We start from the raw sequence: 25,320 nt of genomic DNA on the forward strand, positions 1-25,320 counted from the left end.
GGACATCTTCAAAGGATTCCCTTCAAACCTTAAGGCTTTTAAGAGCAGTGGTTTCTTCTTGGGAAGATGTGAGCTGATGAAGGCATGGGGGCAGTGCAAAGAGAGGGGTGTGCAATGAGTTAGGCTCTTTCAAGGTATTTTAGGCAGCTCAGCCTCTCCTGGGCAGCTGCCCTTAACGTGGGCTGTTGTCCTCTGGCAGAACCCAGCTTGTTTCATCCAGATATGTGAGGCACAGCTGTGATGTTAGCAGACAACAGACAGGAACAGGAGGGAACAGCCCTTCTTCTCCAGGCCTGGAAGCATTCCAGGCCTGCTTCTTTGGGGCTTTGAGCAACCTGCTCTAGTTGAAGATGTCTTTGCTCACTGCAGGGTGGTTGGACTAGGTGACCTTTAAAGGTCCCTTCCAACCCGAGCCAGTCTATGGTTCTGTACTTCAGGGGATAGATGAAGCTCTCTGGAAGCTTGCACACATTCTGAGCTTAGATCTACTACTTCAGACCCCCGGGTTTATAATGAATCTTGTCTGCACCAGCAGCCTGACTGTCACATTGGCTCATCTCTTATCTGAGCTCACAAGGAGACTTCCTCCGGAATTCTGCCAAGTTCCATATTTCAGGCATCCGGGGAACAAGCAACAATCACACCAATTAATTCTTCAGCAGCAACTCCCCTCCAAGAACCCTGCACAGCTTTAGAGATGTTCATCAAATGAGCTTCACTGTACTGCTGAGAAGTAGCTGGATGCCATTCCTGTCTCCCTCATCTGCAGAAGGGAAAACTGAGGCAGAGCATTCCTGTAAGGCTGTGATTTAGCCAAGGTAACCAAGGGCTTTTTTCCAAGCATTTTAAGTGGATTTGGTATGTTTGAGCTGTCTGCCAGAGCAAGGGTGAGACTCAGCCTACAGAACTAACAGTCCTGGCTCTGAGTGCAGCTTCCAGAAAACATTATCTGCTTTCCTTAATGAATTAACTGATTCTTCCAGACTTACTGCTTGGCTCTTCTCTGGAAACCAGAATAGCACTGATGCGATGCTCCACACAGTCTCTGTCTGCCCTGGGTCATTTGCATGGAGGAGCAGGGCTGATCTTGTCACCGAGTCACACATCTTCAGTTCAAGAGACACAGCCAGCCAGCCTCAGTGTCCAGCTGATACTTAGCCCAAATGGAGGTTGCTGAATGCTGCAGCATCTCTCCAGGCTGTTTGTCAGGAGCTGGAATGCTTTTTGTCTGCATCTTGAGGACTGAGGGGGCAGCCTGTGGGATGAGGGATTTGAGTCTCAGTTTTGCCTCTGTTCAGCACATTCTTTTTTTTTCCCCCCTCCCCTCCTGCTTTCATTAATTACTTCCTCATGTGTTGGTTCCTGCCTGAGAAACACTGGGAGTTTCTGAAGTTTTGACAGAGAGGACTCTGGAAAAGGTTAAAATCCTGCATTAGTGGCTGGCTGGCTGAGAAAGGTTTGACCAACAAAGTTTCTATGCTGTAATCAGTTCAGCTGTAGATTTAGCTCCTTATTTCTGCACAGATCTGGGGCCAGCTGAACAACACAGCCCCAGCAAAGAGCCAAAGTGTTTCTTGCTCATGCTTTGCCAGTATTTATGTTATGTGGCCTGCTAGTGAAATCCCAATAAACTGAGAGCTGATCCCACTTCCCCTGCAGTCAGTGATAAAATCCTTCACTGGGGTCTTGTTTTTCCACATAAAAAAAAATAAGGGCCCACATCCCTTTCCCATAAAGATGTGGAAATAACAGCAGGGAGCTTGGAATTCCTTACTCTAGGGGACCTTCCCCCATAACTGAAGTCTCTAAGACCCATGGCACAAAGCTCTGCCTGCAGAGAGCTCCTTCTCCTTGTGCCTACTTTGCATCTGCTGTTTGTCCTGACGAGATCTTTGTGCTCACCTGGCTGGGACAGATCAGAAGTTCTCTTTGCCAAAGATTTCTGTGCACTAGATGAGAAGAGGACATCCTGATGGCTTTTGCAAAGCTCTCTGAAGGTCTCATGCCATCAGGAAGATTGGGAGGAAGAGAGAAGCACCCTGAGCTGAACAACTTGACCATAGGTGTCAGCCCTCTTCAAATCCAACTCAAAATGCTTTGTGCCTCAGGGATTATCTGATCATCTCCCTTTTTTTTTTTGCCTGCCCTAATCCAATGGGTGATCACATCTGATGAGAGCTTTGAAATAATAATCTGAACAAAACAAGCAGTTCCCATGGGAAAGCTCTGGCTGCATTGCACTTGTAAAGAAAATGGCACTTTTCCTCCTGGATGGCATTGCCACGAGTATTAACCATCTGTGCAAATATTGCAGCCCTGGAAAGCTCCAGCCTTTTAATCAGAGCTTTGGATTTCATAGCAGGCATTTAATCGGCTGTGGGAGTATTTTCAGCCAGGTTATGTAAATGCTGTCAAGAAACCAAGTGTCTGAAAAAGATGCATGTAAGGAATGTGCTAGTAGGAGACAGAGGGGAGGCTTTGTTGTTTCAGGGCTGCAGTTCCACAACAAAAACAAACGGAGCAAATTAGCAACATCCACAGCCCTCTGAAACTGGCTGAGCGGGATGCTGTAGCCCTGCAGCCTCTATGGGTCTTGCAGATGCCTCCCAGAGGGACCCACTCCAGGGATCCAGTGTTTAGGGGTCTTGGGTGAGCAGGAGAAGAGCCTGAGGTGGGAGTTCAGTGTATCAGAGAGGACAGGCACAAAGGTTTAAAGAAGAAAGTTGTCTCCAGTGGGCATCTCTCTGTGCATGTATGTGCCTGGATTCGAGCACTATGGAAGCACCTGCATGTCATGCACCTTCTGGAGGTGTCTGCCCTACCACACAGAGAAATTCCTGATTAATTCCTTGCAGGAGTGAAAGCTCCCTAAATCAAACAGCTCCTGGGGGCAGCTCTCATCTCTGGTCCCTCCAAGGTTAAGGGGTGGGAAAGCTGAGCCATTCCTTCCTTCCCATAACAAGAAGTGACAGCTTCTAATTAAGATCCATTAGAGGCTGCCCCAGGGAAGCAGTGGGGACCATTTTTCAGACTGCATTGTTGACATCACTTTTTGTCTCAGAATGGCATGTTGGCTCAGCTATCTCTCCTAGCTTCCCCAAGCCTACGTGTGTGTGTTGAGTCATCTCACTGCTGTGCCATGCCTGAAAGTCAGCACAGCAGAGCTCAAGAAACCTGGATGCTCTCACAGCTTTGTCAGACCTTAGATCACAGCCCTGTCAGAGCTTAGGGACAAACTGTGGGCAGAGCCATGGAATCATAGACTCACAGAATTGTTTCAGTTGGAAAAAACCTCCAAGATCATCAAGTCCAATTGTAAGCCAAACACCACCATGGCCATTAAACCATGGCCCCAAGAGCCATGTCCACAGGTTTACTGAACACCTCCAGGGATGGTGACTCCAGCACCTCCCTGGGCAGCCTGTGCCAATCCCTGAGCACTCTTGCAGCAAAGAAATTTTTCCTAATTTCCAACTTAAACCTCCCCTGGCACAATTCCAGGCCACTTCCTCTTGTCCTATCACTAATTACTCACTTTGCCCTCCTTTCAGGGAGTGCAATTATAGAGAGAATGTGAACTGAGGGAACATAATGAGCATAAACCCTGACTTTTAGAGGCACAAGGTTCTAGGGTCAATCTCACCATCTAGAAGAGTATTGCATAGAAACTGGGGCTGAAGGAGATCTGCGCTTACATCCACATGTCAGCACAGCCAGCAGCAGAAAGCCACTACTCACCTGTGAAGACTGTTGGTAGCTGAGCCACTTTGGGTTCCTTTTCAGTTGAGAGCAATGAGAATCGGTTTCAAAGAGACAGAGAAGAAACAAGCAGGGGCAAAGAGCATCTTCTCCACAGAAAATGCCTCACAGTGCAGCTGGAGCCCTGTGACTCCATCACCTGTTTGTTTGCAGTGTCTGCAGCACTCACCAAACAGCTCCAGAGGCAGGCAGTGCCCTTTAACGTGCACACACTTTAGTGCCTCACCAAGGTACAGGTTTTCATCAGAGCCAGGGAACATTCCAGCTCCTGTAGGATAATTATATATATCTTTTTTTTTTTACCAGGGAGATGCTTCATTGATTCTGAGGTCCACATCTGTTTGCACAACAGTGTCAAGAGGCTCTCAGCTCCCACTCACACTGACTTGTCTGGGAATCCTTCTAAGGTGGTTGTCTTCAGCAGCCTCCTTCCAGGTACACACCTCCAGCTGGCATGGGATGGATATGTTCATGAGTAAGAATTCAATAGGGAGAACAACACGGGGCTATAAAAATGGAAATCAGCTCCTATTCTATATTAACCTGTCAAAAACTCTCTCCATGGCCAACAATCAAGTTGGCACTAAGCTAATTACACAAAGACCTCTGAATTGTTACCTGATTGTATTTCCAGCTCTACGTGTCTGACCAGCCCAGAAGTCCTGAAGTTCATTTGCCTCCCTGCACGCACAGCAGAGGCCACAGTTGGAGATAAAATCTGCAGAAGTGCCTGTTCCACTCATAGATCCTGTGGCTGCAGACACAAACAGCCAATTTGGCATGCAAGCCCTCAGCTCCCCACAAAACTGCGTGTTCTAGCCAGCACTGCCTGCAAACTCAACCTCCAGGAGCAATTACAGTCGCAGAAACTCTGTTTCTTACATAACACTAAATAACAAGCCTCATGGAAAGTGACTCTCCTGGCCTTGTTTATATGATTTAGACAAGGGGGAAGAAAAAAAAAAGCCCCTTTAGGGTAAACTAAATTCAAGCCCCTCTCCTCCAGATGATGAGAGACTGCTGATGGTTGGTACACTGCCTGTTAGACTTGGTCCTACAGAGCGCTGTCAAACACCCTGAGGAACACAGCACAATCATGCTGATACTTAAGCTTTTTATCTCTGAAACTCTGCCAGTTAGTTCCCTCTCAGTTACTATTGACATGTCCTCCTTGCCTCCAGAGCAGCACAAAGGCACACTGCAGTATCTCCCACTCCTTGCTGCAGTTTGCTCCTGCCAGAATTCCTACCTGGCACATGGATGGATAGGAAGGATACCTGTAAGTGAATGCAATCCACCCAACCTCTTTCCCAGGGTACCACCTGGATGGTCAGGCATGGAAGATGGCCTCTTTTGGTAGGGGAAAGAGGGAAGTGGCAAATGTTCTGCATTAGAATGCCTCGTTCAACAGCCTGGAAAACTCAGGTAGTCCTACAGAACCATAGAGTAATTTTGGTTGGAAAAGCCCTCTAAGATCATCAAGTCCAACCATCGACCTAAAACCACCTTGGCCACTAAACCATATCCCCAAAATGTCAGATCTACGCATTTTTTTGTCACCTCCAGGGATGAGGACTCCACCACCTCCCTGGGCAGCCTGTTCCAATGCCTCATTACCCTTTCAGTACAGAAAGTCCTCCTAATAATCCAACCTAAAGTTCCCCTGGCACAATTTCAGGCCATTTCCTCTTGTTCTGTCACTGGCTATCGGGGAGAGGAGGCGTGAGGTCCTTCTGATGGATCTCCAAGTGTCTTCAGTGGCACTGGGATTTCATAGCCTGGGTTTTCAGCTGCCACTGGAGCCCATGTTGGCGAAGCTCTCTAAACCTGGGCTTGCAAGGGGCTCTCAGCCCATGCTAAGGACTGGAAGGGTGGAGTTGCTTTGTGCATGTTTAGCTTTCAAAAGTATCACAGTTTTAAGAAAGGATTTGGCAGCATTTACAGCAGGAGAAGTATTTCATGAGAAGATTGTGTGTACAGTATACTGAGTGCAGCCAGAGAGGCATAAGGACCTAATTCCCCCTTGGTAGGATGCCAGACATTCATTTACAGCCACACAGAACTTGACCTCAGGTACATGAGTAAGTTGTTTAAATAATTGCAGCAGCAGGGAAGGAAAAAAAAAACCAAAAGGAGGATTAGTTTCCTTGTCTGCTCTGTGACTAGGACCAGATTCATCACTGGTGTAATCCTGCTGATTTCACTGCAGTCACACTTGGGATCACTTTGGGATTTCGAAGGCTACATTAATGCAGCAGGATGCTTGCACTCTCAAGGCTTCCCCAAGCATTAGCATTCTGATGTGGTAGAAACTCATCCCATAATACAGTGCTGAGAATTTTCGAATAATAAAGAAGCAAAGATGCCTGCTGCCACCGGAGCTGGCTAATTATAGCAGCACAGACAGACTTCCCTTGCAGAATTCCATATGCCATATTAACCCAGCACAATAAATAAACCCTGTTCAAGAAGGGAGGCTGAGGAGGCATTTCTGATTCTGAAATCCTCTAACCCTAAAGTTAGGGAGAGAGGAAATAATTGAATGGCAGTTTGCCTATTCTGTTGTTTGGGTGGTGGTGGTTTGGTTTTTTTTTTCCAGCCAGCTTTTCATCCTGCCTCTAGATGTGCTTCTGTGGAAGTGGGTGGGGAAGAGGGTAGGGGAAGAGCTCACTGTTTAGCAATTAAGAGTCTCCTTATTATTATTCCCTAATTTACATTGGATATTAGGAACAATTTCTTTACTGAAAAAGTGGTCAGGGATTGGAGCAGGCTACCCAGGGAGGTGGTGGAGTCACCATCCCTGGAGGTGGTCAAGAAACCTGTGGTCATGGCGCTTTGGAACATGGTTTAATGGCCATGGGGGGGGTTGGGTGAATGGTTGGACTTGATAATCTTGAAGGTCTTTCCCATGCAAAACAATTCTATGATTCTATTAGGCTCCAAAACTCCTCCAGTCTTCCACCTGGCAATATTTGAACACTTAGCAGAAGACCAGATGGAACAGACTGATTCAGTCTGCCTTATTTTTGAGTGATGCTCAGCATTGGAGGGAACCTGTCTTAGATACTGTCTAGAGCAACAACAACAGGGAGAAGAGACTTCAGATAGGCTTCAAACAGCAGAACTGCTGGCACAGGCATTTAGCACCTGCAGGCAACTGGCCACTGCTGAGAGTCACTATCCAGCACCCAGCACTACAGAATCCACAGCTGCTAGGGGCTTTAGAGAACCCCCACCCAGAAAGCAGGGGAAAGCTTCCAAGGAGGCAGCACTGGTGCCCTCAGACACTTGCAGATGACTTCTGTAGGGCCAGCTTCAGATCATGTGTCCCCTGGTGGCCCTACTGCAGCACAGCTGACAGACAGGTTTCTGTTTGCTAGCCAGAGGCTGGAGCAGTGCTGAGACTACCTGCAGCTGTTCCAAGCCAAGCTCAGCACTCATCACTAGGCTGCTGTTCTACCACACCAAACTCAGTGTTCCCTACACACAGCTGTGACTACCTGGTCCCTGCTCTCCGTCTGTTGGTCATTAACACCACTCTCAGGACAAACTGCAGGAAGGTCAGAGTTTGGCACAGCTCAGCTGCTATTTTCTGTTCCTTCCAAGGACAGTGCCTTTCCTCACTGCTGCCCTGCACTCCCTCTAGGAGTCCATATGGTAACAGGGCTCAGGATTACACCACAGAACTGTTGAGCATCTCTCTGACCGTGCCTACACCAGGGTACATGTCTGCCCAGGATTTCTGGAGGGCTACAGAGCATCCTGCCTTGCTTTGGCTTGCTTACTGACATTGCTGCCACATTCCCAGTGGGACCTCAGTGACCCAGTGCACTGCTTCCTACACAGCAGTGCAGTGGGATCAGGTCCTGATGCAAAGTTGGTGCAGTAAAGAGTGGGATAAGAGGGTAGAGCCCTCTCATCTCATTTCACAGATGAAACTGAGACAGAAGCTGCTTCTTACAGGACTCCAGAGGACTGGGTGGAACTCAGAAGCAGACAACAGTGCTTCTCTGGACACCACGAGCTGCACAACAACACAGCTGCAGGTCCCAGGCTGAATTCATGACACCATGATATTTATTTGCCACTTGCTTTATTGATGGCAGGCTCCATCCAGCATATGCTTTGCAGATATTTGTTAGCAAGTGTGTTAAAGTTCCCCCCTGAGTTTTCACATTGATGTATGAGGATCCAAACTGGCTGCAGTACTTTTTATCACACAGACTGGGCTGCAAAAAAAGGCAAGACAGCAAAGGGCTGTCAGCTGAGGGACTCAGCAGACTGTGCAAACACACAGCAGAAGGCTCAGAGGAATAATTCCAATTACTTTTAAAGTTATCAGATTTACACCACTGTAGGTCAAACAAAGCTGGCTCCCTGCTTTGCCTTTTATCAGTCACCTTATTTGCTGTCAAGTTTATTGGATGCAGATGCTGTCCTCAGACACAATCCTCTCCACTTAAACATCTACATCTGTTGTATAGTTGTCATAGCAGCTTTGCCACAACTCCTGGCTTGTTTTAAATCTCCTGTCGCTCTGACCAGCTCCTGAAAGGAGATCTGAAAGGCTCAGATCTCAGGAAACAGTTTAGCTGTTACAATCTGAAGGATTCACTTGGAGTCTTATTTTTCCCTCAGTGAGACACAGGGGTTCAAAGTCCAGGATAGTTGTTTCTCAGTGCTAAACATTGTGGGAAAGGAAATAAAGAGGAATCCCCCTTGGGTGTAGATTCCATTAGGCTGTGGTGCCACTTGTTTCAGAGGAGAGACCTAAATGTGGAACTGAACTTCCTCAAAGTTAATTCCCAAAGCTGGGTATGGGATGCAGGTCACTTTCTGTCTTGTTCTGAGGCTCAGCTGAGCTAAAACGCTGCTCATTTTTCTCTGCTCCATGCAGGTCATTGCCCCTGGTGTGGCACACCTTGAGGCAGTGCCACAAGGTGTAAACATAACACCAGTGCACATCTGCACCCCGGGAGCTGGAGGAAGCTGCCTTTCCCAGGCTTTGCTTTTGAGAAGAGGTCTCTGAACCTGTCTTTCCCACACACAGACTGAGCAGGCAAAACAGGCACTGCAGGACATAGCTGTGGAAAGTGTCCTTCTGTCTCTGACCTGAAGACACATTTTGGACAACACTTTCCCCATCAGCTGCCATTTTTATTTAGTTGGGTTGGGGTTTTTTTGTCCTGTGTATCGATCAATCACCTTCATAGAACCTCCTGAGACTTCTGCTGCTGGCGTTGCCATCACATAGGCAGCTCCCTTCACGGCCCAAGGTTGGCATGTGCTGTGTCAGGGAGCTGCAAAATGTTAAGGAGAATGATTTTGTTAAAAAGAAGGGAAAGGGAAAACAAAAAAGGCTGGTTAATAATCTCAAACAGTTTGGCTGACCCCGAAGTGGCCTTCCACATCTGATAGGGATGTGTCTGGAGAGGAAACCTACAGAAGAATCTGTGAATATTTCTCTGAAGGAGGCTGTGAATATTTCTGTGTAACAGTGGCATCCAGTGGGCAAAGAAAGATTCCTGGTAATACGTTTGGAAAGCCAGGACTTGGCGCTGGCTGTACCCTTTGAGGTGTTTCTGTGTGTATACTACCACAGAAATCGGCAAGCTGAGGGAGGGAGCAGCAGTGCAGTGCTTAGATCCGCTTAGCGCAGTCCCAAATAGTTAACAGTGCTCATTCCCCATCTCCTGGCCAAAGGCTAAAGTGCACTGCAGCTCTGCCCGCAGCCCTCTCAGGCTCAAGTCTCCCTTTTTCACGCTCACATTTTCACAGTCACCCCAAGGTGACCCCAAGGTGCATGTGAGTGGCCTGGCCCACACCACCTTTAACACAAGGACAAGAGACACAGGTTCCTCCTACTCAGCTTTTATCAAATGGCAATGATAAGCTTGTGTTTGGACAGGTCCTTTGCACCCTGTAGGCATAAAAGTTACAGCAACTGCTGCTGTGCTCTGACGCTGTCTCAGAATTTTGGTCTCTTTCGCTTGCATCAGCCCCAGGCAATCCTGCTGCCTGGTGTCTTTGTTTCCTCCTCGACTTTTAGGGCCCTAGCTCATATTCCTGATGGGGTAGCAGGATGAGGAATGGCACAGGTGGCTTTTTTATAACCTTGCTGTCTCATTCCTGTTGTGAGTGCAGGGCAAATTCTGTGCTGCAGGCCTTCTGGGTTTGGCATGACCACATCACTCAGTTTGACTGCTGTGGCTGTCCTTCACTGTCAACGCAGGTCACTCTCTTAACCCTTGCTCTGCCATGCCAGTCCACATTAACAGACTAAATATGAACCAAAATTCCAGTCTGCTAGCTCCAACAGAGCCTTGCTTGACTTGCACCAACAGAATGGGGCAGGCAAGAGGCTTTATAAGCTGTCTCTGACCTCGGTGAGGTAAGGTCAGTAGAGTGCATCAAGTCAATGAGATACACGAGATCCCTATCAAGTGCAGTCCTTATCGCCAGGCAGACCACACAAACTTGTTTCCTCTGCCTGTTTGAAGATAAATTCATTATGAAAGTAGTAATACCTTGTGCTTTTAGATTCACACACTCTGGCTAATGCATGGTGGCACACAGGGCACCAGTGGTCCTATGAGGCATTCTCTTAGCTGGGATCTTGTCTGGTAGGGGCTTCCAGAGTCCTCCTGGCAACCTGCTGCACAAAGACCCAGGGAACCTTGCAAGGAGTCACCCCGAACCACCGCATCTCCCTTACAGCTATCCCCAAACCACCCCAAAAGTCCAACACACAAACGTTTAGAGCTGGCATGGATCCTGCATCCTTACACGTCAGCCATTCCCGCGGGTTAAAGCACGAAAACGCAGAGAAAACACCAAACGAGACCAAATATTTATTATCCCCAGAGCAGAAACCCCGAGCAGGGACAGCAGGGACAGCACGGACGGGGCGAGGCGGGGGCAAGGCAAGGAGCGGGGTACAAGGCAAGGAACAGGGGGCAAGGCAAGGAACAGGGGGCAAGGCAAGGAGCGGGGTACAAGGCAAGGAACAGGGGGCAAGGCAAGACAAGACAAGGCAAGGCAAAGCAAGGAGCGGGGGCAAGGGGCTGGGACCCATAACGGAGCCGTCGCAACACAGCTCGGGCCTTGCCCCGAAGTCCAGCGCCAGCTGAAGGGCCCCCGGGCGGACCGAGGCCTGGCCCGGGCCGCGGGGGCCTCCCGGGACTTGTAGTCGGCGTCGCCCCACGGGCGGGGAGCGGGGCGGGCCGGGGACTACCTCTCCCAGCATGCCCCGGCGGCTGTCACCGGGCGGCGAGAGGCCTGGGCGGGGCGGGCGGCCCCGGGGGAGCGGGGTCGAGCGGCGCAGCTGCAGCACCCGCGGGGTGGCCGGGCGCGGCCCGGCTCCTCGGCCGCTTCTCCGGGGGTAAGAGGGAGCGCGGCCGGGGCGGCGTGGCCGGGGCTAGGGCTGCTCCAGCGCGGTGCCGCGGTGTATGGGTGCCGCCGCCGAACAGGGCCTGGGGCGGCTGGTCCCCGTCGGGGAGCCGGACGGTGGGAGCCGGGGGGACGGCGCTGGGGAGCTGCCGCCGCCGCGCTTGCAGCCCGCCGGTGCCGCCGCGGCTGCGGGGAGCGGGGCCGGACTCGTGTCTCGTCCGGCGGAGGTGTTGGGTGGGAGGGGAGCCGGCGGCGGCTGGCGGAGCCGATGGTGCCCACCTGAGGTGCTGCTGGGGTTTTCTCTCCCTCCCTAGGCCGCTGGGCTCCGTCTGCTGCTGGGATTCCTGCGCTGAGAATGAACGAGGGAAGGAGGCAAAGGCAGCCCTCGGCTAAGGACAGCGGCTTGCTGAAGGGTCGTTTGAATTCTCCTCTCTCTCTCCTCTCTCAGGTATGTGCCTGGGCTTTGTTTTTTCCATTGTTTTTTACCCCCCCTTGGGCTAAGGTGGGCATAGGTCTGCTGTAGGTTTTCTTTCTGCCACGTTTGGCCAGGGTCGAGTCCTTGGTGGGGTTTGCCTGCTTGCTCCTGCTCCATTTTTATTTCGTTCCTTCTGGCTGGCGAGTGCTGGCTGCTCTCTAGACGTGCATTCTGGTTTCCTGTTCTGAAACAGGTACTGCAGGTAAGTGCCGAGGCGAGAGCTGAAACGTTGGCAGTGGTTGCTGCTGGGCATTTTGTATGGCTGGGGCATGTGCCATATGCTGACTATAACTCGAAGCTGAAGCACATGTGGCTTTTTCTCTCCTGGGTTTCTGTGATATTTGCAATTTTCCTGAACTGGAGGGGGGGAAAAAAAAAAAGAAGATTCATGTAAACAAGAGACAAATTTAAACCTAGAGAAGATGGTACAGCTGCACTGGAAGCACCACATATGTTTGTTCTGATTTCCCTGCAGACACTCAGCTCCAGAATTCCCTTTGTGAATGCAACAAATTCTAATTTCTACCTCCCTGAGAAGCAAGTGAGCTCTGGCTCACCTTCATGGAGGTCACTTCAGCTTGGCTTTAATACTCAACCTCCTCTCTTGTTGGCTAAGAGCCTCATTACATCCTCTGCACCTCTCTGTTTGGCTCAGATGGGATACTGTTTGTATTTCTCCTCTGTTTGGCAGCTCCTTGGTTTCCTAAAACTACTCCCAATGAAAAAAAAGGCTCTTGTTGGTCCTTCTGGGTCCTTCTTCCCCATTTGTTTACCTGGCAAAACTTTTCATTCGTGGTTTCAGGGTATTGATAAATGGAACTGGTTGTCTCCTTCCATTTTCACATGTGTTCAGGGCTTTGTAAGCTGCTCTGCTTGTCACATGCATGGCTACATGACCACCATGGGCTGATCAGAGCCGTGGCAGAAGCTCATCTCTTGGCTTGCATATGTGTAGCTGCTTGCAGAGACTGGTCTTGGTTTCCTATGGCTTTGTTGGGAGTTAAAAGCTTTCTCCAACTTGATAATTAAGCTCTCCTAGGTCATGTTGCCCCTGCCTGCCTGTTCTCATCAAATCTGCTTGCCTTGCTCATCATCTCTGATACAGAACTGCTCCTGGGCTCTGGCAGAATTCAGGGTCATGCTGGATGTGACCGTACCACTTGCGACAGTGCCGATCATGCCCTTTCATTTTGAGTTGCTGTTTCCCAGGGATCCAGGAATAGAATGCAAAGTCCTGTGGGCACACTCTTTGAGTCCTGAGTTGTTTTTCAAGGATTTAAATTCATGGCTTACCAAGGGCATTCATGGAGGGGCTAGGGTCTTGCAGTGCAGTGTGCTCAGAGGGAGATGAGTGCAGCTTTCAGTACACCTTCGCTAGACTCATTGGTTGCAGAGGGATGATGGAATGCTCTGCTCTCCTTAAGCATGGAGTGGGAAAGTGGAGTCTCTTGTGTGAGTGAGAAAGTGGAGTCTCTTGTGTTTTGGGAGACTTAAAGACTTCAAATATTTCTATACTCTCTGTAATGAGAGCTGTAGTGGAACAACTCTTCCAGCATTTAGACTGGCTCTGTGTGGAAGCTGGCATCAACAGGTGTGTGCTTCACCTTAGACCTCAATCCTTGATGTTGACCACGGGGGGAAACTGTTCTTTAACTCCCCTGTGAGCAGCATGGGCCAGGCCGTGGAGGACTGAACTTGGAGCTGGAATATGTGTGTGAGCTTTGTTCTGGGCTCTGCCACCAATCCCACATAGACCTCTGGCTCCGTTTGCCATCTGTAAAGTGGGTGCTTTAAAGTACTCAGCTATCCAGGGCTGAAAGATAACATCTGTACTTCTGAAATGTACAGACTTGCAAGTGAATTGGTGTACGTGCTGACCCTCAAACCTTCTCTGAGTACCAGGGAGGAAAGCAACAGTGAACTACTCAATGCATTCTGCTCCTACGCAGCTGATGTCTCTGTAGCCAAAGGCACGTCAAGATAGATTAGACTTAAACCTTTTGATCTGTTTTCAGAGCACAGAAAGGTCAAGTTTCAGGCAGAAAACTGACAGGAGTGCAATGCTGACCGTTCTGAAAGCCAGCAGGGGAAAGCTGGAAGTTGGTAGGATGAGTTATCAAGGCTCATCAGAGATTCAGCAGGTTTTATGCTCCAGCTCGTCCTATGCCAGAGTCTGAAGCAGCTACCTTTCATTTGGAGGATCTGGGGGAAGCTGTGTTCCTAACTCAGATGATTTGTAATCCTATTGTGTCACCACTGCTGAGGGTACCAGAGGCTAAATACCTATGAGCAGCCATATCACAGTACTGTGTGTTCTCCAACCATTCCCTAGTCAACCAGCAGGACTTCAATGTTAATTCCTCTCAATTTCATTCTTTTTTTTTTTTGGCTTCTGCAGTCTTCTGATTTTTAATGACTTGTGGGGGCACTTACCTGTCCATAAAGGCACTTGTGTAAATTAATTGGAGGATTGTGAACTTTGAAGTGATTTAACCTAGATTTTCCTGATAGGAAATTGATAGATTGTATAGAAGATGCATGGACCTGAGCTTTACCACAGACTCAGTGCCATCAGCTCTGGGCAAGAAGTGTCTTGGAGTACAGTTGAAATCTGCTACCCAAACAGATTTCTCACTGTTGGAATATGTTTCTGTGGGGTCCTCCATTTCTAGGTGATTGAAACCAGATCTGGAAGGGCCTTTGATAAGGCCACCTAGGCCCTCCTTCTCCACAAGGCTTGATAAATGACACCCAGCCCGTTCCTGATAGGGATGTTGAGCTGCAGCTTTAAGTAATGGAGGTTTTTTAAGGTTCCCTGCGTGGGCTGTCTTTGATTTCATTAAACTGTTTGGGTTTTGGTTGGTTTGTTTGGGGTTTTGTGTCGTTTTGTCCTGTTTGTTGTTTAATACTGTGCCTTTTGTCAGTGTTCTGAATGGGCACAAACAGAGCTGCCAACCAGTGCAAGGGATGCCAGGTGCTTGACTATTGACCTCTTAAGGCTAGTGGCCAGCAAAGCAATGGGGATTGTTGGCAGGAGGGAGTGGGGGAGTCACTGAATACAATGCTTAGGAGTTTTTGTTTGTTTTCTTTATGCCAGAGAGATCTCCCATGGAGCTGTGTGGGGAAGTTAAATACCATTCTCCTGCTTTTATTTCTATGTGAAGTGGGGCAGGAGAAAAAACTTAATTCAAACGCAGCAAATAATTGTTTGGGGGGGGGGGGGATTTGTGTTATGGAACAACATCACCTGGTGGCTGTGTGTGGTTTGGGACTCTGTGTGTATTTGTTTTTACTCTAATGCAATGTAAATTCAACTCTGAAATCTGCTGTTGAGGAAACAGTGGATTCTCATCAGCCCCAGCTACTGAGCTTTTTGAGGCTGGAGGCAGCAATCTGCAAACTGTCAGGTCCAATTAAAGCAAATGGCTGGAGCTGTTTTTCTCCCTCCTGGAGAGAACACAGTTCATGAAAAGCCAGAAGGAAATTTCATCGTGCTTATGAGCAATTATCCTGTGGGATGCAATAAGGAAGATCCACTAGATGCCCAGTGTGAACTTTCACTTATAATCACTCTTAATTCTCCAGTGGGCAGATGAGCACTGATCTCGCCCACTTAAAGCCTGAAGTTTTTGTGTTCAGTAGAAGCTGGCAGAGTGAAGTTGTCCTTTTATATAGGATTTGACTGGTGTTGACTTGTAAATCTGGATTTTGAACATCCCTGACCTGGCAGAAGATATTTCACCTTTCTGTGTGCTGTGGGCTAACCCATGCCAGGTATGCAGTTAACTGCTTGCTCAGTTCCACCCCAGTGGGACAGGGAAGAGAACTGGAAGGGTAACAGTGAGAAAGCAGAACTTCCATCAGGAGTAATGGTGACTTGAGAGAGCAAAGAGCATTTCTTCAAACATCTCCCCCACCCCTTGCTGTTTCTTTCCCCCAGCTTTTATTGCTGAGTGTGATGCCATGTCAGCTGTCCCTTTGGCCAGTTAGGGTCAGCTGCCCTGGCTGTATTCCCTCCCAAATTCTTGTGCACGGGTGGTTGTTCTCTCCTTGGTCCCTTCCTCTCCCTCAGTCCTTCTGCTCCATGCTTTGTGCCTCTCCCTCAGGCAGGGCAGTGCAAGGAGCAGAAGAGGCTTTGCGAAGTGCTGTTCAGCAATAGCTCAAACATCAGAGTGACTTTTTGGGCCCCAAATCCCAAAGAGCACCATAGGAGCTAGCTACTCTGAAGAAAACTCTCTCCCAGCCAAAACCAGCACCCTGTGGTGGAACACAGCTTGCTGTTGGAATTCTGTGACAGCTGTTTGGTTTTGGCTTACTGGTGGTGTTTCCCAAAGGTTGTGTTTGCATGGTTTAAAGCAAATATTGATCTGCTGTGCAATCCAATGCATTTCATGGGACTAATCCATCAGTTAGCAGGAGGCTGATTCATTAAAAGCACTGTGCTGTGTCTTTGCTCCTGGTAGATCATTGGGATGATGCTGTGGCTTTTTGTTTAACTTATTTTTGTCAGGTAGAAGTAGCAAAATCCCTTTTAGTTCCATAAAACATGGTGACAACACCAGCTTGGGTTGAGGCTATGCAGGTGAGTGCTTGGGTTTTGAAGCAGGTTCACTTTTCTGTGTCTGTTGCCATCACAGGTGGGTTGAGGTTTGAATCAAGTGAGAATTGAAGGTTCAAGGCCAGCTCAGTTCTGATTTGATAGCTCTGGTGTGCTTTCACACCCAGCTGGAAGAAGTTCTCTGATTAGTTTGTTTCTTGGCATTTCAGCCATGTTGAAGCTGTGAGGTTTTGAACCCCATCTGTGATCTAAGTTAAGAAGAGGTCTCTTTGATCTGAGACTTCAGTAGTGGTGGTCCTGGATCTGGGAGCAAACTTTTTGCCTGTTTAGCCTCAAAGGCACAGAGGTCTTCACAGCATTCAGATGCAAACACAAAGGACTCTTGGCCCCAGCATTCATACTTAAACCCACAACATTTAGATTTGGTACCAAAGGAAACAGAAGATAACCCTGCAGGGTTTTTTAAATGCCATCTCACCCTCGGGAAGTGTATGGGATGCTGACCACCTTGGGCTGTGGAGCCAGTTCTTCCAAGGGCATTCTCCTTGCAGTCCAGCTGACAGAGGTACTGCCTTTCCCCCTAAGGGACAAGTGGCAGTGCCTGTGCATTTCAGTTTCGTGTTTGCTGTGACGCATTTTCTTCTTCTGGTGATGGCTTTTACAGTATGAAGACAGCATGGCCTTGAGACTGAGTCACTCCACTGGCATTACTGTAATCTGGTGCTTCTGGCACTGCCATAGAGAGTCTCAGGAGAATCACTGAGTGTTTCTCTGTCAGAATTCTGAATGAGGATCTTGGCTACTGTCCAGTTATCTCTTGTGCTTTTCCTTGGCTAAGCAGAGCCCATCTTTGACTGTGTTTCATGCAGCTGCTGGCTCTGTTGGCTTTTGTGTCTGCTGAAGCTATTAGGTACTGCCATACTTGGACATAATGAACCTGAAAATGTAAGATGGATAACTTCTCTCTAACTTCTTCCATCTTTGGGATCTATTCTGAGATTGTTAGGAAGCCAGGACGATGGAGTCAAGCATCTCAGAAGGGTTTGCACAAAAATACTGTTGCTGACTAGCAATAAATTTGCTGATGCTTCTTTTAGGCTTGCATCTCTTAACAAGGTGGAAGGACAGAGAGGAAGCCAGCATTATAATCACAGAAAGTATTGCTCCTGCAACCTGAAAGGGAGGGCAAAGCTCTCCTCTCACCATGACAAGTCAGTGCTAGCATGCAATTGGTGTAAATGGAATGTAAAATCCACTTCAGGCAAAACAGATCAATGGGCTGGCATTTGTAAAGGAGAAGTGTTGGCTGGAGAGATAAAATGCACTCAATGGGACCATCCTTAAGCATAGCTCCTGGCTGGTTATTTTTAGCATTCCCTCACTCTGTGTCCCTGGCATTTCAGGATGTGTGGCTGCTCTTCCACAGAGAAGCTGAAACAACAAGAGATTAATCCCTGAGCATTAATCACCTGCCTCATTCTGTTTATGTAATACAGCCAGCAACTCAAAAAGGGTTATTTATTGTCTGTTTTGGGTTTTTTTTTCCCCTGGTCTGCTTTCATTTAGTAGTGAATATTTTTGTGAGAGAAATCAGTCTGCATCCTGTTAGTTAGAGCATGTGCTGCTGTGCTCTCCTGGGGCCTTGCTGTTAGCTGAGGAGGAAAAGGAGTGAAGGGTAAGAGTTTGTTGGCATGAGCTGTGGCAGCTGACTTAGCAGCTCAGAGGTGTTTGAGCTGTTGTCTGTTATTACAGAATGCAGCAGCATTTCTTTCTGGTTTGCAGGTAGGGAAAGTGGGGTGGGGAGCAGTGCTTAATGGTGTCGATAAGAGTTGGCCAGGCATTTAGCTATTCAACTTCTGCTGGTTTCCCAGGAGCACTGCTTGTGGCAGGAGAGGAGGAAAACCCTGGCAAGCCTTATTCTTGCAGGCCAAATGCCCCCAGGAGTGGTGTAGAAAGCAGTTCTGCTACAAACCAGCTGCCTAGCTAGAGCAGACTTTCTTAAGCCAGTTGAAGCTGGCTTAATTTAGCCATTACCACCTAACTTGTTTGAATCTCTGTTGTTCCTAGTGTGAGGAGATGTAGCTGGTCACAACCTGTCCCAGGTCTGGATTGTTATGGCCCTGTTAAATTCTCTTTTCCTAGTCCTTCCAAGGCTTTCTGTTGCTTTTTGATAGCAGAAGCTCACCAGCATTAATTTGCTGTGCTGCTGTTACAGCTTTGGGATGGTGGTGTTGCTTTGGTGGTTGGACTTGATGGTCTTGGAGGTCTTTTCCAACCTTACTAGTAAGCCAACTCCTAGTTTCTTGCAGGTTAGTTTAATAAACCCAAGCCTGTGTGTAGTTCTTGTGCTGCTTATTCACTGTGTGTACAAGAGGGGGGCTCAGGGCAGGATGAGGGGGTCTCAGAAGACAGGCTGTAAAACTCTTTAAATCCTCTTCTAATTAAAATAAGCTTCTTTACTCACTGCTGAGTTGTGCTGAGAAGGCCAAAGTTTAATTCTCTTACTGGCTGCATTGTGTACCATGTGCAAAAGGCCACATGGAAGAGAGGATTTATAGCTCCAGGGTGGTGTCATGGAGGCAGCGTGTCCACAATATGTGTGGAGTAAACAAATGCTGAGCTTCAGGAAGTGTTGATCTGCCTGCTTTTGTCAGGCAGAGGACACTGTTTTCTCCTCTTAGTGGCGTTCTCTATTTTTCTGTTCCTGAATGGGAATTCATGGAGGAAATCTCGAGGCTTGTTAGGACTGCCCAGACCACCCAGGATTCAGATTTTGCCTTCAGACCCTAGCCCTGCTCCGGTGTACCCAGCTGCATGGTCACGTTCGCACCAGAGCACCTGCGTTCAGCACATGCACGTCAGCTGGAGCCTTAAGGAGGACACAAAACATGACCCCGAGGGACTTGAGGGTGGCCTGGTGCTGTGGATGTCTGGGCAGGATTCGCGGCTTTTAAAGCGTAAAACCAGTGATGCTCCCTGTGGCCGTTCCCCAGGGAGCCTGAGCCAGACGAGTCTGTCTGCAGCTGGCTGGAGAGCGGAGCAGGGAGGCTCCCAGGGCCGGCTGGAGGGAAGAAGGTGGCGAGGTGCAGCTGATTGCAAGGGACAGGTCCAGGCCCTGGGTGCGCAGCTGTGCTCTGGGGAGGAAACGAGACTTGAGTCGGGGCTCAGGGCTGTCGAAAGGGGCCGGCCTGAGCCGCTGGCTCGGTGGGGAAGCGAGAGGTTTGTCCCCATCGGGGGTTGAGCTTCCTCCTGCCGTCGCCTCTGCAGCTCCCCCGTGCCGCTGCCTGTCGCAAGGGTGCCCTGAGCGTCCTCCGCTCGGCTTCCCGAGCCCGGGCAGGGCGATGCGGGGCGGCGGGGCCGCGCTCCCGGGGCCTCCCGGGACGGGCAGCGGCTGGCTCCGCCCGGGAGCCGCCCCGCGTGTCCCGCCCGGGCCGCGCTGCCGCCGCCGTGACCGCACCGCAGAGCCGGGGACGGGCCCAGGGCGTCTGCCGGCAGAGCGGAGCCGCCGCGCCGCCGGCAGCCCCTTGCCCGGGGAAGGCCCCAGCTGGGAGGTGAGAAGGGCACAGGACCCCTCCGGGCGCCGGGGCGGCAGCTCCTGCCGGCAGGTACCGGGGGGGGTGGGAGCGGGGGAGGCCGGGCCGGGGCCGCGGGAGAGGCGGGCGGCGGTGTCGGGAGCTGCCGGGGGTCGATGGCAGTAGGCCCTTGCTCCTTGAGGAGCTGTCTCGGTACCCTCCAGTTCGATTTCCAGTGGGAGCAAGGCTTCCCCCTGCTTTAACCTGCCTGGACAGGGTGCAGAGGATGGAGGAGTTGTGCCAGATTTAGGGGTTTGTAGCCTGCCGGTGCTTCGTGTTCCTCGGAAAGCCACCCAAGAGCAAGAGGGTGAAAGTGAGTAGATGCTGTGAGCTCTTCCGTAGGTGTTGGGTGCTGCAGGTCTCCGGTTATTACAGATCTAATTATTCACAACAGCAGGCTGTACCCGATGAGGAGGAAGAGTCAGGGAGGTTGAGAATAGTAAGAAATGGGGGATGATGTTATTTTACAAAATGCTTAGCATAATAATGACTTATTTTGGGACTTGGAGATTGACACTTGGGAAAGCTGGGCATTTTGGGCTCAGGCGAGCTGCTGTGGAAAAGTCCCAGCAACGAAAGTTCTGCTGCAGCCATCTCCATGTGCATTCACGGACTGTCAAGCCCTGGAACAGGCTGCCCAGGGCAGTGGTTGAATCTCCATCCCTGGAGGGGTTTAAAAGCCGTGTCCTGAGGGACATCTCTGGCCAGCTTGATCTAGTGTGGGGTGTCCCTGTCCATGGCAGGGGGGTTGGAACTAGGTGATCCTTGTGGTCCCTTCCAACCCTGACTGATACTATGATACATGGTTTACTAGCAGACTTGGTTAATGGTTGATCCTGAAGGTCTTTTCCAGCCTAAACAATTCTATGTTGCTACAATAAAGGATGTTCAGAAAGTAGAAACCAGAGGCATATCAAAACCTGAGCTCCACAAGCTTTTGAAGAAGTGATTTTGCATTTGCCTTAGCACTTGAAAGAAGCATTATAGGATAGGCAAAGCTCTCTAAGGTGAAGTGATTCACCTGAGAAGACAATTCAAACTGCAGAATGTGTACAGGGGGGAAAAAAGCTGCTGTAAAAACAGCAAAACCCAAGCAGCAATGAAACCAAATCACCTGTGCCTTCCTGTTTGCCATGCTGTTCAAATAACTCCATCACCCAGTTACACACAGAGATTTTGTCAATCTGCTTACACCACTCTTCAGTTCTGTTTGCTGTGTATCCAGAGCAGCAGCAACCTTTGCCTCTTAGGAGGCAGGTGTTGAGTTGCCTCTGGAGCCCCTTCTACCAGCAGCACAGCTTGAGTACTGGCAGAAAGTCGCCACAGTTATTGGAACACGAAATGTTGTGGGCTGCAGGTGCTAAAGCATTTTCCTTTTGTTCCAGTTGGGATTTCATAGATTACACCTGGGCTATTCTTTCCTGTGTCGCAGGAGATGAGGTCAGAACATTAGGTCAGCATTCAGAAGTGTGCTTGTGTCTTATAATGGATTATTTGTTTGTAACTCCCATGGGAAACTGCTGTTTTCCCTGTGAATCATTTCTGGCAGCTACACCTATCCTTCCCTGGAGTAATTATGACCCAGGCAGCATCAAGGGAGGAGTATTTGCTTCAGCAAGTGAAACATTTCCATTTAGGAAGTAAATAATGCTGATCTCTGGCGAGGTTCAGACTGCATGGGCATTGCAATCCATCTCCTGATGGTTTGGAACAGTCCTTTTCTCTTAGAATGCATCACCTCTGCAGATCAGAGGGGAATGCAGAATGCATCTGGTTCCTTCTTGTGTGGCCACATTAAAAAGATGGCCTTCAGATCGGCAAGCAGGGATTGCATGAAGGTCACTGCAGCATGGACAGCTCCATTAACTGGTACACAGCAGCACAAGTGTGCAGTTGAACTAAAAGAGCTCCTAGAGCTGTGGGATGAGGACATGTGCAGCTCCCTTGTGAGTGGTAGGGACTGCAGAACCAAGGGAAGCTTTGATGCTTGTGGCAGCGGTAGAAGTCTATTCCCATCTGGATCCAAGTTATTATGGGCTACTGATTAAATGGATTTTTTTTCATCCCTGCAACTTGGTACCTGTGACATTGTCAGGGACTGCTGTCTGTTGGCAGTCCTGCAACAGGACACCTGATGTTGGCTTGTCATGTTGCATCCAGAAGTGAATTCACAGTGCAGTGAAGCATTTCCTCCAGGACTCTTTCTACAGCGTCTTCATACTGTTGTGTGTTTCATTGGCAGTTTCAAGAAGGCATCTCTGCAGCATCCATGCCAGAAAAGTAGTGGGAAGGTGCACAGAGAGAAGTGTGATTTTTGCTTGTATGTAGGTCACACATTTCTAGGCCCAAGGCAGTTCTGACCTGAAGCTGGTACTTTGCTGTTGGAGTGTGTGTCACAGCATACAGCCTGTCAGCCTGCTCTGCTCTTTTCAGATAGCAAGGGATCATTCCCCTTCATACTGCAGTGACTTTAATTTTATGGGTTTGTGGCACAGCCTGGAATAATCTTCTGTGATGAATAATTTCTGGAGCTGGCATTGTTTTCCTTGAAATGCTGGGAGTTCTGAAGCCTGTGGTGGTTCATTCATTCCCGGGGAGAGAGAAAAGGTCCACTGAAATAGCATAAAACTCTCAGGGTTGGGGAGCAGCGCTGTAATCCTCGCCTAAAACCCCCGGTGATATTTGTCATTGCTTTCTCTAAGCATGCAGCTCCTTTGCCCACTGTTATTGCCTCCCCCCACCTTCCATATGGATCAAACAGGAGGGTGGTGGTGGTTGTTTTTTAAGGCAAAGCCATGTGGCAATAATTGAGTTTTGCTTTTCTTGTACCTTTGTGTTGCTGGATGTTTGCATTTGGTTGCTCTGCAGTGGGTTTGGCTGCCTTGACAGGCTGCTGGCAGCCTTCTAAAAAAGCAGTTCTGCCTCTTAAAGCAATAAATTGTCCTTTTTTTTTTTTGTCATCCCTGATCTTTTATTTTTTGGGGGTGGGGTGGGCTAGTTTCTGCTTTCATGAAGGTAGCAAACATGGTGCACCTTAAACTCAGCAACGCTGCATCCACCTCCACAAAAGAAGTCTAAATCAAAGTGTCGCCCAGGGGCACCTTACAGTGGTGATTAACATGAAGGATGGCATGAAGTTCACAAGGACATCTGGTTTTGATGTTGCTCTCATGTGACAGGTGTTGGGATGTCGCTGTGATGTGCAGCAGGAAATGTCTGATGCTAGCCTGATGCGAAAGCCGAACAGAAAATCGGGCTCTGCACGCTAGGAACTTGATTTCTTTGCATCAAACTACTCCTCCATACATTTAAAAGGGGATGTTTGGCTGGAGGAAGAGTTTATTTTTAGGGCTCAGTGGTTTCAGTTGCTTTATTGCTGGGTGGTAGAGTTAACAGCGTGTCACATGGCTCAGAGCTGCTCCTATTTGCCATGTCTGAGCACACATCCTCTTAGCTTGTCAGCTAAACCAGGCTTGGCAGCCTGGTTTGAACTGGTTTTGTGTTGTGGCAGTTGGTAAGATTTGCTGTGCTGCTGGGATCTGCACTGCTTGGCCCTCAGCACTCTGTTGGGTTTGGGGGTTGTTGAAGTTGAAGAAAATTTTTGGATGCTGTGGATAACTTGAGAGGATGAGGGAGGGAGGGAGGCCCAGAGATGCCCAAAGATAAAAGGATGCTGCAGCAGATTTTTTTTTCCAGAAGTTGAAGCAGCAGCTTGGCCCTCAGTGTTGAAAGCCACACTCCTGTGGCTTGTTCTGGCAAAGAGGTAAACCAGGCTTGGACAATTTCTTTGGCTTAATTGAGAGTTGTGACTGTGCTGCATCAGTGTAGTGTTCCCCTCGTTTACCAATCGTCATGGCAACAATTAGAAAGGTTATTCCAAGCTCTTATTGATCCTAGCCCAAAGTCTGGAGAGCTCTCTGTAAGGTAAGCAATAATCCTTTCCTGTTCCTCTTGGAGCTGGCATTGCTAAAGAGCAGCAAAAGACATTTCTCTTTGGGGAGAACAGGCAAACATTTTTCATCTGCATCTTTAACACTTTCTGCATCCCAAAACGAACTTTCTGGGCAGGTGGAACTCAGCACTGCAGTATTAAAGTAGTAAGAGGGATATGAGGAGTCTCCCTGGAAAATACTGACTTCTTGTTGCTAAACTCATGTTGCTGGTGCTTTCCTGGTCATGTTTCAGTTCCACTGACCATTCCTTTTTTGCTTCTCTGGTGGCTGTTGCAGTTACTCCTGAATTTGAAGCTAAGGGCTGGTCCTGGTATTTTGTCAAGGCTTCTTGTCCAGACCTTTTCCCTCATCCCCAGTGCTCTGGGATAAGTCTTCTGGATATATGCAGATGTTTCTGTGCCTTGGCAGTCTGGCTAGTTTGCATGTATGTCCCACCTAAAGCTGAGGGGATCCCTGTTTCAAATCAAGCACAGATTTATCTACTCAGCAGCTCGGGCCTCTTCTGGAGCCAGCTCATTCTGGGCAAAATGTGCCATGTTGAGTGGCATCACTTAGCTCTGTGTTGTCTCCTCAGGTGTGCTGAACATGCTGCTGAGGATGCTGGATGTGTTGCTGGTGATACTGCCTGTCTGCAAGGCCCCTCACCTGGAGGAGCTGTAGAGGTTGCCGTGCAGGTGGATGGACGTGGAGCCCTATGCCAGCATGCAGGTCGGGATGCGAGTCGTGCGTGGAGTGGACTGGAAGTGGGGCAGCCAGGATAATGGAGAAGGGAATGTTGGGACTGTGGTTGAGATTGGTCGGACAGGCAGCCCGACCACTCCAGATAAGACTGTGGTGGTGCAGTGGGATCAAGGCAACAGGACCAATTACAGGACTGGATTCCAAGGGGCTTACGACCTCCTTCTCTACGACAACGCACAAATAGGTGAGTGTGGCAAGGGCAGGAAGCACCAACACTGGTGCTGGGAGCCCAGCTCCTTCAGCATGGGTGACTCCTGCCTCATGGGCTACCTGGAATGCTCAACCTCTTGCAGCTTCCTGTGGTCTGGTGCTGAGCAGCAGGGTATGCTTCGTGGCAAGGAAATTCCTGCTTGCCTCTAGGCAGAGGCCTTTCTTCCTTCCTTCTGAGTCTGTCAGTTTTACTGAATCATTGTTCTGGTAGGGTGGGAGTCCCTTAAGCCAGGAAGTGGATACTTCATGTTGCACATTTCACTTCATACAATGGCAGGGACTTGTGGCAATCATCTATTTCAACCCTCCTACCATCCAGGACAGGTCACACAGGAACATGTCCAGATGGGTCTTGAAAGTCTAGAGAAGGAGACTCTGCAACCTCTCTGGGCAGCCTGCTCCAGCAATCCATTCCCCTCACAGCAAAGACAATTTTCTTGTAGTTGAAGTGAAACTTCCTGTGTTCCCATTGGTGTCTGTTGCCCTTTGTGAGAAGGGACTGGTCCCCTAACCTCAACACCACCCTTTAGCTATTGACCAGCAGTGAGAGGATCTCCCCTCAGTCTTGCTGCCTGATGGCATTCCCCTCAACACACAGCACCTGATTCTGTTGTTCTCTGCAGCAGGCTGGTGCAGTTCTGGGAGCCTGCTCACCCTGCTCTC

The 25,320-nt window shown here is 49.2% G+C and overlaps 1 protein-coding gene across 3 annotated transcripts in view; it reads left to right on the forward strand.

The window, feature by feature from the left end:
* The first annotated feature begins 11,026 nt into the window (after positions 1-11,026).
* Positions 11,027-25,320, forward strand: part of MIB2 (MIB E3 ubiquitin protein ligase 2) — a 43,929-nt gene continuing 29,635 nt past the window's right edge. The window contains exons 1-3 of one of the 3 annotated variants that reach the window (XM_054175621.1): positions 11,027-11,140; positions 11,463-11,596; positions 24,281-24,631. In XM_054175621.1, coding sequence (XP_054031596.1) covers positions 24,385-24,631 — 247 coding nt within the window. In that variant the 5' untranslated portion in view covers positions 11,027-11,140; positions 11,463-11,596; positions 24,281-24,384. Of the gene's footprint in view, positions 11,141-11,380; positions 11,597-24,280; positions 24,632-25,320 lie in introns of those variants that run through there. The other 2 variants (XM_009906801.2, XM_054175622.1) reach the window with 2 other exon arrangements.

Source organism: Dryobates pubescens, chromosome 33, assembly GCF_014839835.1.
Source record: "Dryobates pubescens isolate bDryPub1 chromosome 33, bDryPub1.pri, whole genome shotgun sequence".
Lineage (NCBI taxonomy): Eukaryota > Metazoa > Chordata > Aves > Piciformes > Picidae > Dryobates > Dryobates pubescens.